Genomic DNA, 15,909 nt, shown 5'->3' with positions numbered 1-15,909 from the left:
AGGATTTTTTTTCTGTTCATTACGTTTTTCTATGTTTAGAGCAAGCCGCCATTTATCACAACAAATAGAAATTCCGTCCTTAACATCCTGTATCCTCTTACAGTCACTAAATGATGACACTTCCTGATACACTACAGCATCATTAGCTGTCGCAGATTGATGATCACGTTATCCATCAGATCATGTATGTTTATAGATTATGAGAGTGGTCTTGTTACAACTCCCAGAGGCACTCCTGGCAATACCCTTGTCATGGATTGGCAGGATGTTCATCAGAGACAACTTACTGGGTTGTAGTACTTCAGAAGTCCGCAAGACACTAGCACATCCGGGAACCTAATCTATATGCACGGACCTTCATTAACAGAATGCAATGGGGCACTTGAGTCAAATGTTTTCTGGAAATTGGAATCTGCTTGTTACCCTTAGTCCATGGTTTGCAGGATATTGTGAGAGAAAAGGGCAAGCAGAGTTTTACAGTGTTGTGAGAGGTTGTCTGAAATGAATAGGGTTCTAAACAGGTGATAAATAACATTATTATTGCATGCGTAAAATGTAATACTTGAAATATATTTATGGTCAAAACTAACACTTAGCCTCGAGATGACTGGGTGTTTGTGTTGTCCTCCTCATTTCATCATGATTCGCAAAAGTGGCAAGACTGGGCTGAGCAAAGGTAGTGAATTGGTACAGGCACTGATAACTGGGCAGTCGAGCGCCCCACAAACTCCGTCATCATCTCTTCTTCTTCTTCTTCTTCTTCTTCGTCGCTGTGAGTTTGGGTTAGAGCATAGTTACATTTATATATGTAGATAGAACCAGCATAACAGTTGTGCTGAAATCGATGGTCATTGGTAATACAACTTGAAGCAGTGCTCAGTAGAAACTCTCCCTTGGAGCACTATTCAGAGACTGTTCACAAACATATGCAACGACTTGCAGATTAGCTTGAAGAGTCTGATTGTTTTGAACTCTGTTGCCGCCAGTCACGTTACCCTTGTTATTGATTGCTGTGGATTAGGTGTTGCCTGGAATGTAGTCTGGCATAGAACTGACTTTGTCTGTGTGTTGGTCTGTTTCAAGACAGGCTGCTGATGGTGGCGCTGAGAACCTCTGGGCACATGTCGTACTACTTCTGCCTTATTGGTGTGGCCAACGATGCTCTGTTAGCGAGGAGCATCTTCAATCTTCATGGTGTTGATTGCAGGCACCAGTGCTGTACCTATGGACTACACCGCGCACACAAGCGATGTTTTCTGAATGTGTACTGATTTGTGGAGAGAAACTTTCCTGTCTCAAGGAAATCTATTATATTTGAACTTTGTATGTACTTAAGAATTCTGCTCCAAACTAATGTTAAGAATTTTGGTCTGTAAATCTCTCTTCTTTTGCACTTCTTATGTGCAGGAGTCACCTGCACTTTGTTCCAGTCATTTGGGGCTTTTCGTTGGGCAAAAGACTTGTGATAAATGCAAGCTTAATATCGGGCCAGTGTCAAAGAGTACCCTTTACGAAACTGAATTGGGATTCCATCTAGACCTGATAATTTGTTTGTTTTCTACCCGTTTAATTTACTTCTCATCGCCAGGGATGGCTGTTTTTCTACGTCTTCCACAAAGAAATCTGTGCAGCTGTCAAATGATAAAACGTTTGTATGGCCCTCTTGCATGAATTATGTTATAAACATGGAATTGAGAACTTTTTCTTTCCTTTTGTTGTCTTCTAATGATGCAATAGACCTGCCAACAAAAGACTGAATAGAAGCCTTCAACACAGTGATTGTTAAATAGGACTCAGATTGTTACTGAGTTCTCGGCAATATCTTTCACTCAGGTATGATGGTATCCCTGACAATATGCAGAACTTCAGCTAAAGAAAGATCTGATTGTCTTAATGCTTCAGCACTCATTACACTAGTCCATTGATGATCTCTATTAATGATTCTGCGTATGGTTTTCCAGAACGCACAAACTTAACATTTTCTTCTTGTGGCTCTGCGGATCCACAGTCCATGGTGCATAACTGTCTGAGGTCTTACAACTTAGGAGGAACTCTGAATGTGCAGCAACCACATGTATTTTTGTTGCAGTATCATTTTCAAGCACTTTAGTAGTGGTTATTTGTAGCACTGATGATTCAGACAATGGTGCCAATTTTTGCACAAGATAATAGAGCTGTGGCCTGGATAATAAAAAAAGCTTCCAACCTCACTGGGTAGTTAATCACTTGCATGGAAATTAGATGATAAACATTTTTTGGTACACTTTCCAGTCCATTTGTGCTTCATTAAACAGCTGGAAAGCCAGGCTTGCTGGAAGTGATTGTAGACATGCCAGATCTGTCACTTTCTGTATGAGCTCATACTACTGATAGAGTTGTTGTTTCAGAGCTTGAAAGAAAAATTGTTTGCCCATGTTGCTTGTCACACTCAGCAAAATGGCCTGATAAGTTCTGTTTTGGCACGGGGTGGGTTGTAGTCTCAGCCTGCCTTCGTCACCACTGTTGTATGTCTGCTTTTCACTGAACACAAATTAAGTACAAATAAATCACACAATATAATAGAGCATGACTCTTCTTGCTTCTTGATCTAAACAGAAATAAACTTCAGGAGGTGGATACCTTATGCCATTAAATTACTCTGGAGATTTACTGAATAACTCAAAATGTTATTACTGGAGAACATTGTTTGTCCAACTGGGAAACACTGAAATATGGACCACTGTCAGTGCACATGTGTGCCGTCAATTTGCTCACAGAAGGCTGGCAAGCCAGAATGTCGACAGCCAGGAATAACGAGGTCCAATTCAGTCTCTAGAAAATTACCTAGTATTGCAAAGTTGTCATAAATAAGTCCATGGGGGAGCATGTTTTACACGTCAGCGAGCCAAGACAGATGAGGTCGATAGCATGTCCAGTAAGGAAAAACATAAACTTTTGTCCCATTATTTTATGAAAGACGTTAAGTATATAACCTTGAATTTCCCAGAGTCTGAGGTAGAAAGGAGGTTGCACAATAGCTGGAGAGATTACATCAGTTTGTCAGGCCTTATGTGGAACCAACAGAAGATTAATGAAACGTACTAGAAGCGAAAGGTATCAAAACAGTGATAAGTCTTGTCCCAGTCTCCCATTGGCTTGTTTCTGCATTCCTTGTACGATGTATAGACTTCATGAAGCAAAATGAGAAGTCTGTAATCAGTGTTAACATACTGAAAAATGTACAGACTACTTCTCTTAGTTGTCTGTTATCTCTGTTACAATTGGATGCACAAGAAGTCTGAATTGTATTTACTACATCCCATACTTAATTACTGAAGCAACTAAAACACTTATAAAACATAGCAGAAAGGATGTGCACTTATTGCAACTTGATTGTTTTAATGACCACCTTTATAATTAATTTCATTTTCAGAGCTAAGTCGCAAAGTTGGGGTGTCACCATGTTTTAGCACATCGCTTGAAGTTATTACTCTTAATTTCAGTGTGAAGAAATTCTTAATAAGTCAGTTTATTATTTTAAGGTATAAATTATTTTATTCTTGTGCAGAGGAGGTACTCGACTAATTCTTATCATTATAGTGTATTATAAATTGAGGTTCCCTGCCACATTTTCCTAATTTCAGGAAATTCTATAGAGATTCTGATATATGGTTTTCACTATTATATAGAGCGATTAGTGAGAAAAGTTTGTGTGTATATTTTGAAAGTCAGCTGGCCATAGATATTTTGTGCTAGCCTTGCAAAGCTGTGGCAGGTTGCTGGTGTTATTTAACTATATATAGTTTCCAGAATGAATTTTAACTCTGCAGAGGAGTGTGTGCCATTTTGAAACTACCTGGAAAATTAAAACTGTTTGCCTGATCAGGACTTGAAAGAGAGATATTTGCCTTTAGCAGGCAAGTGCTCTACTGACTGAGCTATGCAAGCACGACTCGTCATCCATCATCACAGCTTTACTTCTGCCAGTACCTCATCTCCTACCTTACAAAATTCATAGTTCACCTGCGTAGCTTGGTGGACCTACAACCCTGGAAGAAAGGATATTACGGAGGCATGGCTTAGCTACAGTCTGGGGGATGGCTTCCTGGAAGACAAAGGTTCCAGGTTTGAGTCCTGCTTCAGCACACAGTTTTAATTTGTTGAGAAGTTTCTAACTATATGTTCATTTGATGCAGCTCAGTGTATAGTTTGATGAACCTATATTTCTTAGGAAATCCCAACAAAACCTGCATTATTGCCTGTTGCTTGCCAGTGGAACAGTATGTGAAATACCTTCTAGGTCTTAAATTATGTATTGAGGGTATAGATGTATATACTCATTAGTTCTTTGGGAATGTTTAGCTAACCATTAATAACTTGTCACAATAGTAAAAAGTTTGAAGTTGTTTTTTATCATAATGTGAATACACTGGAAAGTATAAATAAATGAATGCTTTGTTAAGAAATGTGACTGCAAAGTATAAGCCAATGTAAAACTGTTGATGTTTTTTTAAAAGTAATGTTTCTTTAATTTGTTTTATCTTCTTCAGAGAACAATTGTGAAATGTATTCTTGTTAACCTGTCTGGAAGTTGCTAAAGGTCATGAGATTTGTATCTTGGCAGACAAGTTGATAATCTTAGAACGATTAAAGAATTTCTGGCCCTTGCAAACGCCAGAGCCCAATGTAAAGAAATTTTACCAGTTTAAATTCATAAAAATAATGATTTTGTGCACAAAATCAATGTAAAAACTTTGTACCTGTTTGGAATTGTAACAACAACCCTGCAGAATCAAAATCTGCAGAAAGATCTGTTTATCAGAATATTCAGTTTTAAGAAAGATACGTTTGCAATTAGAAGTCTTCTGCTCAACTGTTACTCATAATGCAAATCTGACCTGGCTCACTTATGAAGGATTGTTAATTTCCAAGCTACAAAATTTTAAAATTGGCACTAGCAATGTTTAGTCATGTAGAAGGGGTTGTGGCTGTCTAATTCATGGCCGGCCTCTGTAGCCGACCGGTTCTAGGCTCTTCAGTCTGGATCCGCACTTCTGCTACGGTCGCAGGTTCGAGTCCTGCCTCGGACATGGATGTGTGTGATGTCCTTAGGTTAGTTAGGTTTAAGTAGTTCTAAGTCTAGGGGACTGATGACCTCGGGTGTTAAATTCCATAGTGCCTAGAGCCATTTGAACCCTTTTTTTGTTGTCAAAATGGGGTTAATTGAACAAAAATAGTCATTATAATGATGAGAAACTCTTTGAACACTGTGTGTTTAAACATAGTCTTTATAAACTAATCATTATTTGTGTATACAGATCACGTGGTGACAATCTTTCAAAGCTTTTAGAAAATTTGGAACTTGTTATGAATGTTTACATTTCAAAATGAAACAAAAGTATTTTATGTGATGACTTAATGTTAATTTTTCCAGTGAATTACTAAATTATCTTGATATAAGCAATCTTAATTGCTACACGTGATATGGAAAACATTGTCCAGTGATCCCTCTAGAATCACTGCCAGCTCCAGTAGCACTATTGAGCAGTTTTGATTAATAATTCTTTTGCTCTATAATTAAATGTTAAAAATAAAGCAAATGAGTTGTCTCATCACTATGGGGTCTTTATAAAGTATGTGTTGCCGTGCTACATACATGTTGTCTTCTTTGTTTTATGGGCACACTTTTCCACAGTTGTCTAGGTTATACAGTATTTTGAGACTGCAATAAAATTTAGGCTAATACCAAATGTATTTTGCTTTATTTTAAAGCATCTTCAGTGGTCACTGTAACAATAATAGCTTCTCTTACAGTATTTTTTTCTAGGAATGAACAGTTTTCATGCTTTCACTTACTGTTATAAACAGTATTAAATCATCATTGTACTCAGTTTTTTGTTTTGTACATGGTTCTTCATGTTCTTCTACACATGTGGTAGATTTGAGCACACAGCACTTTCACTAACACAAATATATTCCTGTTATTGTGTTGTCTAGGACCACTGGCATTTTGCTAATTCATGTACTTTGTTTTTATATTGCAGCATGTGTTCATAGTTCGTATGGTACACTGATGGGTGATCTATGTTGAGTGTATTGCCTTGTTTGTGTGTGATTATTTTTGTGGTGTTTATACGTGGAGTACTTTTTCTGCTATATGTTTTATTACTTAAAATAACATTTGGTTGCTATTATTAAATGTTTTCTATTGTTGCCATTTGGATTTGAAAGTCAGTGCATCCTGCAGTATAAAAAAAATACATAAAATGGTGAGATGGCAATGGACCTTCATGGCACAAAAATGTAAATTATTTAGTGTCAGTGATAGTGCTATGTTCTTAAAAACCATTGAATAATTATAATAATTTAATACTCTTTATGCTAAGGATGATAACTATTTGTAGTAGAAGCAAAGAAAATTGTAAGAAAAGCCATATTGTTACAGTGACCACTGAAGGTGCTTTAAAAAAAATTAAATGCAGTTGGACCTAATAAGACTATTAATATAGTCACAAAAGATGGTTAACTTATACAACTAATATGTAAAGACATTTAATTTATGATCGCGAATCCTGTATAGGTGTGTTCCGTGAAGATAATACTATTAAGAAAGCAAAAATATTTCTTGACTCTGTGGCCCATAATTCGAAAATTGCTATGCCCCTTAAAACAAAGGTAACTCAGCACAAACAAACAAGTTTATAAAAGGTGGATTACAAAGGGAATAATTAACTCAGAATGAGGTTCAGAAAGAAAAAAAATGTAAGCAGAAAAAAGCATGAAATGATCCTAGTTTAGTATATTTTCAAAACTAGACCAAAACATACCTAGGTAAGTCATAAGTAAAGCTAAAAAAGTTGCAAATAATAATTATACAAAAAACTTAACCACTTCATGCAGTTGGGATCTTTAGATTTACCTTGGAACTAGAGGTATTAAAGAAGGTCCAGTTCATCTAATACATAATGGAACTAAAATATCAGATGCAAAGGGCAAGTGAAGTTTTTAACAAGTATTGCTTCTAATCTTTCATTGCTGGTTACTTCACTGCGCTGTCTTTTTCACACTGAGTTTATAAAATCAGGCACTACATTGTTCGTAGCACCAATAACTCAAGAAGTATTATTGAAAGTTATCAATGGAAATGGTAACTCGTATTCATTTAGTAATGGCATGTCTGAGGTTTTCTTAAAAATATGGCTGTAAAAATTATAATTCCATTTCATGATGTCTTCAACAGTTCCCTAATTATAGGCTGTTTCCCAGATGTTTTCAGAATTGCTTAAGATATTCCTCTGTTTGAGAATGCAGACATAAATTGTGGACTTGTACTAGAGGCACTCAATGTGTATGATTCAAGTCATATTGCACTAACATGAGGGTGGTTGGATTCTCAAACAAAGATTATTTTAAAGTTCTATCCAATGAAACTGATCAGTTATGGTGTCTCCCAAGATTCAGTTACAGGACCCTTACTTTTTATTTGGGTTGTAAAGTATGTTATTACAGATTCTATCAACAGGCCAATTTTCTATATACAAACTACTGTAAAACAAAAGAAAAAAAACTCGAATGCTTTACAGTGCCTCCAGAAATTAGTGCCTACATGGAGCCCACACTAATTGATGATGAAACAATACAGCAACTCAGTGACATTAAATTTCTTGGTTGTTGTTGTTGTTGTTGTTGTTGTTGTCGTCGTCGTCGTCTTCAGTCCTGAGACTGGTTTGATGCAGCTCTCCATGCTACTCCATCCTGTGCAAGCTTCTTCACCTCCCAGTACCTACTGCAACCTACATCCTTCTGAATCTGCTTAGTGTATTCATCTCTTGGTCTCCCTCTATGATTTTTACCCTCCATGCTGCCCTCCAATGCTAAATTTGTGATCCCTTGATGCCTCAAAACATGTCCTACTAACCGATCCCTTCTTCTAGTCAAGTTGTGCCACAAACTTCTCTTCTCCCCAATCCTATTCAATACTTCCTCATTAGTTATGTGATCTACCCATCTAATCTTCAGCATTCTTCTGTAGCACCACATTTCGAAACCTTCTTTTCTCTTCTTGCCCAGACTAGTTATCGTCCATGTTTCACTTCCATACATGGCTACACTCCAAATAAATACTTTCAGAAACGACTTCCTGATACATAAATCTATATTCGATGTTAACAAATTTCTCTTCTTCAGAAACGCTTTCCTTGCCATTGTCAGTCTACATTTTATATCCTCTCTACTTCGACCATCATCAGTTATTTTACTTCGTAAATAGCAAAACTCCTTTACTACTTTAACTGTCTCATTTCCTAATCCAATTCCCTCAGCATCACCCGATTTAATTTGACTACATTCCATTATCCTCGTTTTGCTTTTGTTGATGTTCATCTTATATCCTCTTTTCAAGACACTTTCCATTCCGTTCAACTGCTCTTCAAAGTCCTTTGCTGTCTCTGACAGAATTACAATGTCATCGGCGAACCTCAAAGTTTTTACTTCTTCTCCATGAATTTTAATACCTACTCCAAATTTTTCTTTTGTTTCCTTTACTGCTTGCTCAATATACAGATTGAATAACATCGGGGAGAGGCTACAACCCTGTCTCACTCCTTTCCCAACCACTGCTCCCCTTTCATGTCCCTCGACTCTTAAAACTGCCATCTGGTTTCTGTACAAATTGTAAATAGCCTTTCGTTCCCTGTATTTTACCCCTGCCAACTTTAGAATTGGAAAGAGAGTATTCCAGTCAACATTGTCAAAAGCTTTCTCTAAGTCTACAAATGCTAGAAACATAGGTTTGCCTTTTCTTAATCTTTCTTCTAAGATAAGTCGTAAGGTCAGTATTGCCTCACGTGTTCCAACATTTCTACGGAATCCAAACTGATCCTCCCCGAGGTCCACATCTACCAGTTTTCCCATTTGTCTGTAAAGAATTTGCGTTAATATTTTGCAGCTGTGACTTATTAAACTGATAGTTCAGTAATTTTCACATCTGTCAGCACCTGCTTTCTTTGGGATTGGAATTATTATATTCTTCTTGAAGTCTGAGGGTATTTCGCCTGTCTCATACATCTTGCTCACCAGCTGGTAGAGTTTTGTCATGACTGGCTCTCCCAAGGCCGTCAGTAGTTCTAATGGAATGTTGTCTACTCCGGGGGCCTTGTTTCGACTCTGGTCTTTCAGTGCTCTGTCAAACTCTTCACGCAGTATCTTACCTCCCATTTCGTCTTCATCTACATCCTCTTCCATTTCCATAATATTGTCCTCAAGTACATCGCCCTTCTATAAACCTATATACTCCTTCCACCTTTCTGCCTTCCCTTCTTTGCTTAGAACTGGGTTTCCATCTGAGCTCTTGATATTCATACATGTGGTTCTCTTCTCTCCAAAGATCTCTTTAATTTTCCTGTAGGCGGTATCTATCTTACCCCTAGTGAGATAAGCTTCTACATCCTTACATTTGTCCTCTAGCCATTCCTGCTTAGCCATTTTGCACTTCCTGTCGATCTCATTTTTGAGACATTTGTATTCCTTTTTGCCTGCTTCATTTACTGCATTTTTATATTTTCTCCTTTCATCAATTAAATTCAATATTTCTTCTGTTACCCAAGGATTTCTAGCAGCCCTCGTCTTTTACCTACTTTATCCTCTGCTGCCTTGACTACTTCATCCCTCAGAGCTACCCATTCTTCTTCTACTGTGTTTCTTTCCCCATTGCTGTCAATTGTTCCCAATTTCTTGGTGTGAGTGGAATAATCACAGAGAGGAAGCTACTAAAGAAATAGAGCAGTCTTGTCTTATGTTTTTTGAATTATTAGTCAGTCCTGGGACATCTCAATCATAAAAATAGTTTATTTTGCATTAGTACACTCCATTCTCTCTTACAGAGTCTCATTTTAGGGGGGGTCAGTGTATTATAAAATTTTTGAGGCAAAAAAAAGTAATGGAAGTCGGTTTCTCCGCACACCTCCAGTGACTGCATTTTCAGAGAACTGAGAATCCTGCCTGTTCTCTGCATTTATACCTTAGAAACTGTGACTTTTGTTAAAAAGAATTTGTGTTTGAGCCCATTCATGATCGTAATACTTGCTCCAGTGCAGTCATTTGCCTCAATAGTCAGAGACTGACAAAGTTTACTTGGTGCAAGAAATATGAGCAATGTGCTTTAGAATAAAGACTGAAAGTTTACTTGATGCAAGACGTATTCGCAGTGTACTTTAAACTACCCCATCAGTTAGGGAAAATAGAAACACATTTAGGAATAAGGTAAAAAAAATCATATACACACACTTTTCACCTTGTTGATTACTACATAAAATCCAATTTGTTCTAGCAGTTCTTGTTCTTCTAGTGTACAGTGTATCGTGCTTTAACTGAAAATGTCATCTGATGAACTGTGCTGTGCTCAGTTTATTAGTGAATTAAACCAGTCTATTTAGCAGTGCTTTATAATTTACAGTTTAAAATTTATATCTTATATTGTAAATTGAATTTTGTTCTAAAAATTTGTTTGTCCAATATCCTTCTATATCTTGTAAGTGTTGGATTTGATGAACCAAATAAACAATAAATCTCTGATGTGCTCACTCATGGCTTTTCCCAGTGGAACGCCTCATTCTCATACTGGACTACGAGGTGAAGCACATTTGTTCCATAAATGTCATCTCTGACTGCTGATAAACTATTGTTGTCTAGTATCTGAATATTTTTATGGCTCTGCTGAACATTCACATATATATATACATCCGTCTAGAGTTATAAGTGGTTAAAAGTTCTCTTCATAGTGTCTGTGGCAGCAGAAATTGTGTTAAAGTTGGTCATTGTTTGGTATCTACAGCTTCATATAAGTACCAATCATTTTCAGAACATAAAAAAGTCAGGGAATATTTTCATGCGACTGTATGTGATGTATGAACTGCACTGCATTTATGAAGCAACGTATATGTTATTTTTTTGTTTGTTATCCATTTAATTTGACATTTCTCATACATGATCAGTTTCACCAAATTCAGTATTATCTATACTAACGTGATGATACACAAATATCTAGTTCCTTCAAATACTTTCAACAATCTTCTTCTACTGTCCATATTGCTATTACAAGCATGTGAGGCTTGTGGGTGATTACCTTCAAAAATTTTGTTTGTGTAGACAGAGTAAATAATACAATTGTTTCAAGAGTGTATATAGCCATTACATTTTTCCAGTTTTACCTGCAAGACACAAAAAGTAGCAACGGGACTTTTGTCAATAACCAACGTTTAAGTAAGAGTGCTGATGAATCTCCACCCCGTGAAGTTTGTTCGGGTGACATTGTACAGTTTGGTGTTGATGTGATGGAGAATGCACGTAAGGGTGAGTGTATAATCATATTTGTAGAAAATTTTATTATTGGCTAGACAGTGTGCTGTCTCCATACTTTCTTGGAAGACTACATTCAGATACAAATTAGGTTGTATCATATCACAGCTGTACCAGCTCATGTTACTGTTGATAATACTAATTGTTTAAGCTCTTACCAGTGGTAAATGATGACCAGACATATCTCACACACTCTGTGTAAAGAGATTTGTTGAAATCGAAAGCATGACTGTTGAGTGTGTTTCATTCATGACTTTGAAGTATACTTTCAGAATTACATTTTAAAGGTAATATATAATTTTTCTTGCTGCTGAATAAACATTTGAAATTGTCTGCTTTGTACTGTACTGTATTGTACTGTATTGTGTTGTATTATGTCAGATAGCTTTGAAGGGTTCTATATACAGGGGCAAACAACATCTCACACTGACAAGGCAAATCATTATAACCAGTTGTGTAAGAGCATGTTGAGCCACCTCTGGAATACAACACAGCAGTGATTCTGCATAGCATAAATTCAGGAAGTCCTTGCTAGGTTTCTGGAGGTCTGTGGCACTAGATGTCTATGCCAGTGTGTTCCATCAGTTTCAGATCAGGCAAATTAAGGGACCAAGACATCAGTGTGAGTTTATTATCATGCTCCTTAAACCACTGAACCACATTTCTATCCATGTGATATGGACAGTCAATCTTCTTGAAGGTGCTGTCACTATGCAGGAAGATGTCAAGCATGAAAGGATACTGGTGATCCACAGTAAAATTCACACAGCCTGTAACTGTCAAGTTGCCTTTGGTTACAACTATAGGTCCCATGAAAACCCTGGTGAATCTCTCCCATAGCATAATATCTCCACTGGCATGCTGCAGTGGGGCAGGGTGTGTTTTGGAGCAGCCGTCCGTGTGGATGATGGTGTATCCAGACATGAACATTGATCTGGTGTTACAAGAAATGTGATCAGGTGCCCAGTTTGCATTGATACATGGTCCACTACAGTTGTATTTGATGAAGTCGTTGGCTTGGAGTGGAAACATGTAGATTTCGTTAGCTTAATGTGTCTTATGTTCAACAAATGGACTGAACGGTGTTCTCCAAAACACTAGTGCTTGGACTAACATTGCACTCCGTTGACAGACCTGCTGCCTGTCGTTTGCAGACCAGGGAAGCCTCTGAACTCTTATTTTCTGTAATGAGGTGTGAATTTCCGACACCTTATTACCTACTCGTGCTTACACTGTCTTCAAACTACTTTCCTTAGATGCTCTCCTGACAGTAGCACACACAGCCAACCAGCTTCACTTTTTCCAAGATTCTTGCTCCTAGGCACTGGTCCCTAACAATCTGCCCTTTTCAAAGTGGCATATATCAGTGGTTTCCCTCATTTGCAGCCAGTATCATTAGATTGATTGCTTATTTATCTTAGCTCCACTTACATAGTTTTCTTACTATGTCTTGTGCCTGCAACACCAGCAGGCAATATTCTGTCTTGTGGTGGGCAGTGGTCACAATGTCAGTGTAAATTTACAACTGAATATAATGAAATAATAAGCAACCAGCTGCATAAACGGAATTTAATTTCTGTCTGGTTTTGGGCACAAAGTGCCCTTCTTTGGAAGGTTGTGCCTATCACATTATTTGTGAGTGTCAGTAATAAAGTGCCTACAGCAAAATGCGATGCTCATATAGTTCAGTGTCTGCATAAAACTGTGAACTACATTTTGCTGTATGCTCTTTATTATTGATACTTGCATATAATGCAATGGACATAACCTAAGTGCCCAAAACTTGCAAAGGAATTAAATTTCTTTTATGCAATTGGTTGCTTATATTTCACTGTGAATGACTACCATATTTACTCGAATCTAAGCAGCACTTTTTCCGGTTTTGAGTGCAAAGTAAGCAGAAGTTCTGAAAAATGTTGGTAGGCACCACCACAACTAACTTCTGCTGTCAAATATATGTAGCACTACACAGGCAGGCTTTGCAGGCACAAAGATATACAGTCACCAAAAACTCTGTGTCAGTAAATAAATTTAAAAAAAAGTAGAGGATGAGCTTTTTCTCCTCCCCGAGTTTCAACCATGCATTTTCATACATTATCCAACGAAGTAAATAGAAATTCCATATGGTTCATCTTTGAATGTAGCAGTCTTTCAAATATTCGTACCAACAAAAATAAATTTCTTTACAAAAAAATACCAACAATGCACAAGGCTTTAAGATTGTTGCATGAGTTGATACGCTGGGGCTCATTAAGATTTCACGTAGCAGCACCTATTGCTTCGTGGAATTTCGTGAAGTGCTTGTTGGTGTTAGTGAACCATAATGAAGCACTCTCATTATAGTGCCAAATTCAAGAGGGGAGTTGTTTCTTTTGCCGAACAAAGTTCTAATCGTCCTGCAGGTCTGCGATACGGGATTGATGAGAGCAACACCAGGTGATGGCGACTGCAGAGACACAAATTATTTGAATGTTCAAGTAGCAGGCAAGCATTTAGTGGGCCAAAGTGTGGCCGATATCATGCACTAGAAGTGATTTTTAAATTAATTTGTCAAGGAACAGCATCAGGTATTCCTGTCTGTGAACGTTGAAATTTTTAAAATTAAGGCACATGAAATTGCTAGAGAGCAAAAAATTGAAAGTTTTAAGGCTAGTCGCAGCTGGATTCATCTGTTTATGAAGCTCTGGGATTTTTCACTTCGGAGGCGAACTTCAGTCGCGCAGAAGCTGCTGAAAAATTATGGAGAACGTCTGGAATTTCAGCCCTTCATAACTAGGCGGTGCACAGAAAAGCAATACCTCCTTGGTCAGATAGGAAATGCTGACCAAACTCCCATATATTTTGACATGCTGTTGAATTATATGGTTGACATCAAAGGAAAGAAAGACATAAGTGTTCTTACATCAGGGGGTGAAAAACAGTGGAGGTCCGTCATTTTCAAGTGAAAGACTATACCGAAATCGGATGTGTTTCCAAAAACTGTAATCGTATGAGCAAACAAAACTGGGTGGTTTTCGGAGGACATAGTGCTGGAATGGATTAGGCGTGTGTGGAATCGTCGTCCTGGTGCAATGCTTGGTTTACACAGTTTGTTGGTATTAGATGCGTACACAGGCCATACGACACCTGCAGTAAAACGAAAATTTGAGGAAATTAACGTGGACTTGGCGCTAATTCCAGGCGGAATGACGTGAATTCTGCAACCACTTGACATCTGTTCCAATAAACCATTTAAAGACAAACTTAAATGCATATACACAGACTGGCTTTCGAAAAGCAACAGACAACTGACACCAACAGGACGTGTAAAACGCACAAGTTTGTCGCAAGTGTGCCAATGGATTTATGACGCATGGAAGTGTGTTCCAAATAAGGCTGTGCAACAAGTATTTAAAAAATGTTTGATATCCAATGCACTACACGGTACGGAGGACGATTGTCTGTGTGAAGAAATGAGCATCAAAGAATCGAGTAATAATGATTCAGAATAATGACTGATATTTTAAACATCTAGTAGAAGATGTATTATAAACCTAATGAAATTTTGTTTTAAATTTCTGTGTTTAATTTCTATGTTATTTTCATTCTTATTTTATAAGCGTCGTACTCTGCATTGCACAGGATAGAAAGCGTTGAGAGCTGCATCAAACCAGTCAACGGACTGAAGACAACAACACACTCTACATTTGAAGACCTGGTAAAGCTTAACCGCTAAGCTTATGGATCGAATCAAACTACTGTAGCTGTATATTCATCCATTCGACCTAAATTGTGTCTCACGTTACAACAATGGATCAACTTCGTTTTGATTTTGAGGTGCGGTCTAAAACTTTTCTCTCACCATGAATTTAGAGTCTCAAATTTCAGGTGCGGCTTAGATTTGGGATTTGTTTTTAATTATGTTTTTAAATTTTTTCTATCCCCCCCCCCCCCCCCCCTTCTTGATTTTGAGTCTCATTTTTCAGGTGCGGCTTAGATTCGAGTAAATAAGTAAGTCGCTCAAGATGGATAAAATACTAAACATTACAACTTAACTCAGTGTTTGGCCTTACTAGTTGCGTACGTTGTTTGTGAAGAGAGTATAGTAGTTGTTCCACCAGTACTCTAGACTTTCTGTCTTTTGAAGTGGGCATTTCATGGGGAATTTAATGGGTGCTTTTTGATTAATATTTTCTCACAGAATTGAACACAGTTTCCTCATATTGTATTGTGCTAACACTTCTTTGCTGCAAATCTTTGCCAGCTTACTGTGACATGAAGAATGCAGTTTCTAACATGTTTTTATTTACTACAAGACATTTCTTAACGGTGGGATAACACCTGTTACAAACTGTTCTCCATATATTTATTTTACTGTCCATTCACTACATCCTGCTGCATCACGCATTGAAATACGTATTTTGTGAATGCGCAAATATTGATGAGTGCGTCTTTAAACTAAGTTTGGAACATTCTCGGTATTCGTTAAGATTGGGGGGAGGAGCTGCACACGCTGTGGTAGTTCAGATATTGAATATCCAACATCTGAGAATTGGAGTACTACAAGAATCTATACTAGGCCAATTGATGAAATCT

The 15,909-nt window shown here is 37.5% G+C and overlaps 1 protein-coding gene across 9 annotated transcripts in view; it reads left to right on the top strand.

The window, feature by feature from the left end:
- Window positions 1-15,909, top strand: part of LOC126298880 (sarcolemmal membrane-associated protein) — a 323,320-nt gene that overhangs the window by 87,372 nt on the left and 220,039 nt on the right. For all 9 annotated transcript variants that reach the window (XM_049990412.1, XM_049990407.1, XM_049990408.1 and 6 more), the window contains one exon: window positions 11,181-11,328. In XM_049990412.1, coding sequence (XP_049846369.1) covers window positions 11,181-11,328 — 148 coding nt within the window. The remainder of the gene's footprint in view (window positions 1-11,180; window positions 11,329-15,909) is intronic.

The sequence above is a fragment of the Schistocerca gregaria genome, chromosome X, assembly GCF_023897955.1.
Source record: "Schistocerca gregaria isolate iqSchGreg1 chromosome X, iqSchGreg1.2, whole genome shotgun sequence".
NCBI classification, from domain to species: Eukaryota; Metazoa; Arthropoda; class Insecta; order Orthoptera; family Acrididae; genus Schistocerca; species Schistocerca gregaria.
The sequence above is the reverse complement of the archived record's forward strand: the minus strand, read 5'-3'. Positions and strand labels throughout refer to the sequence as shown.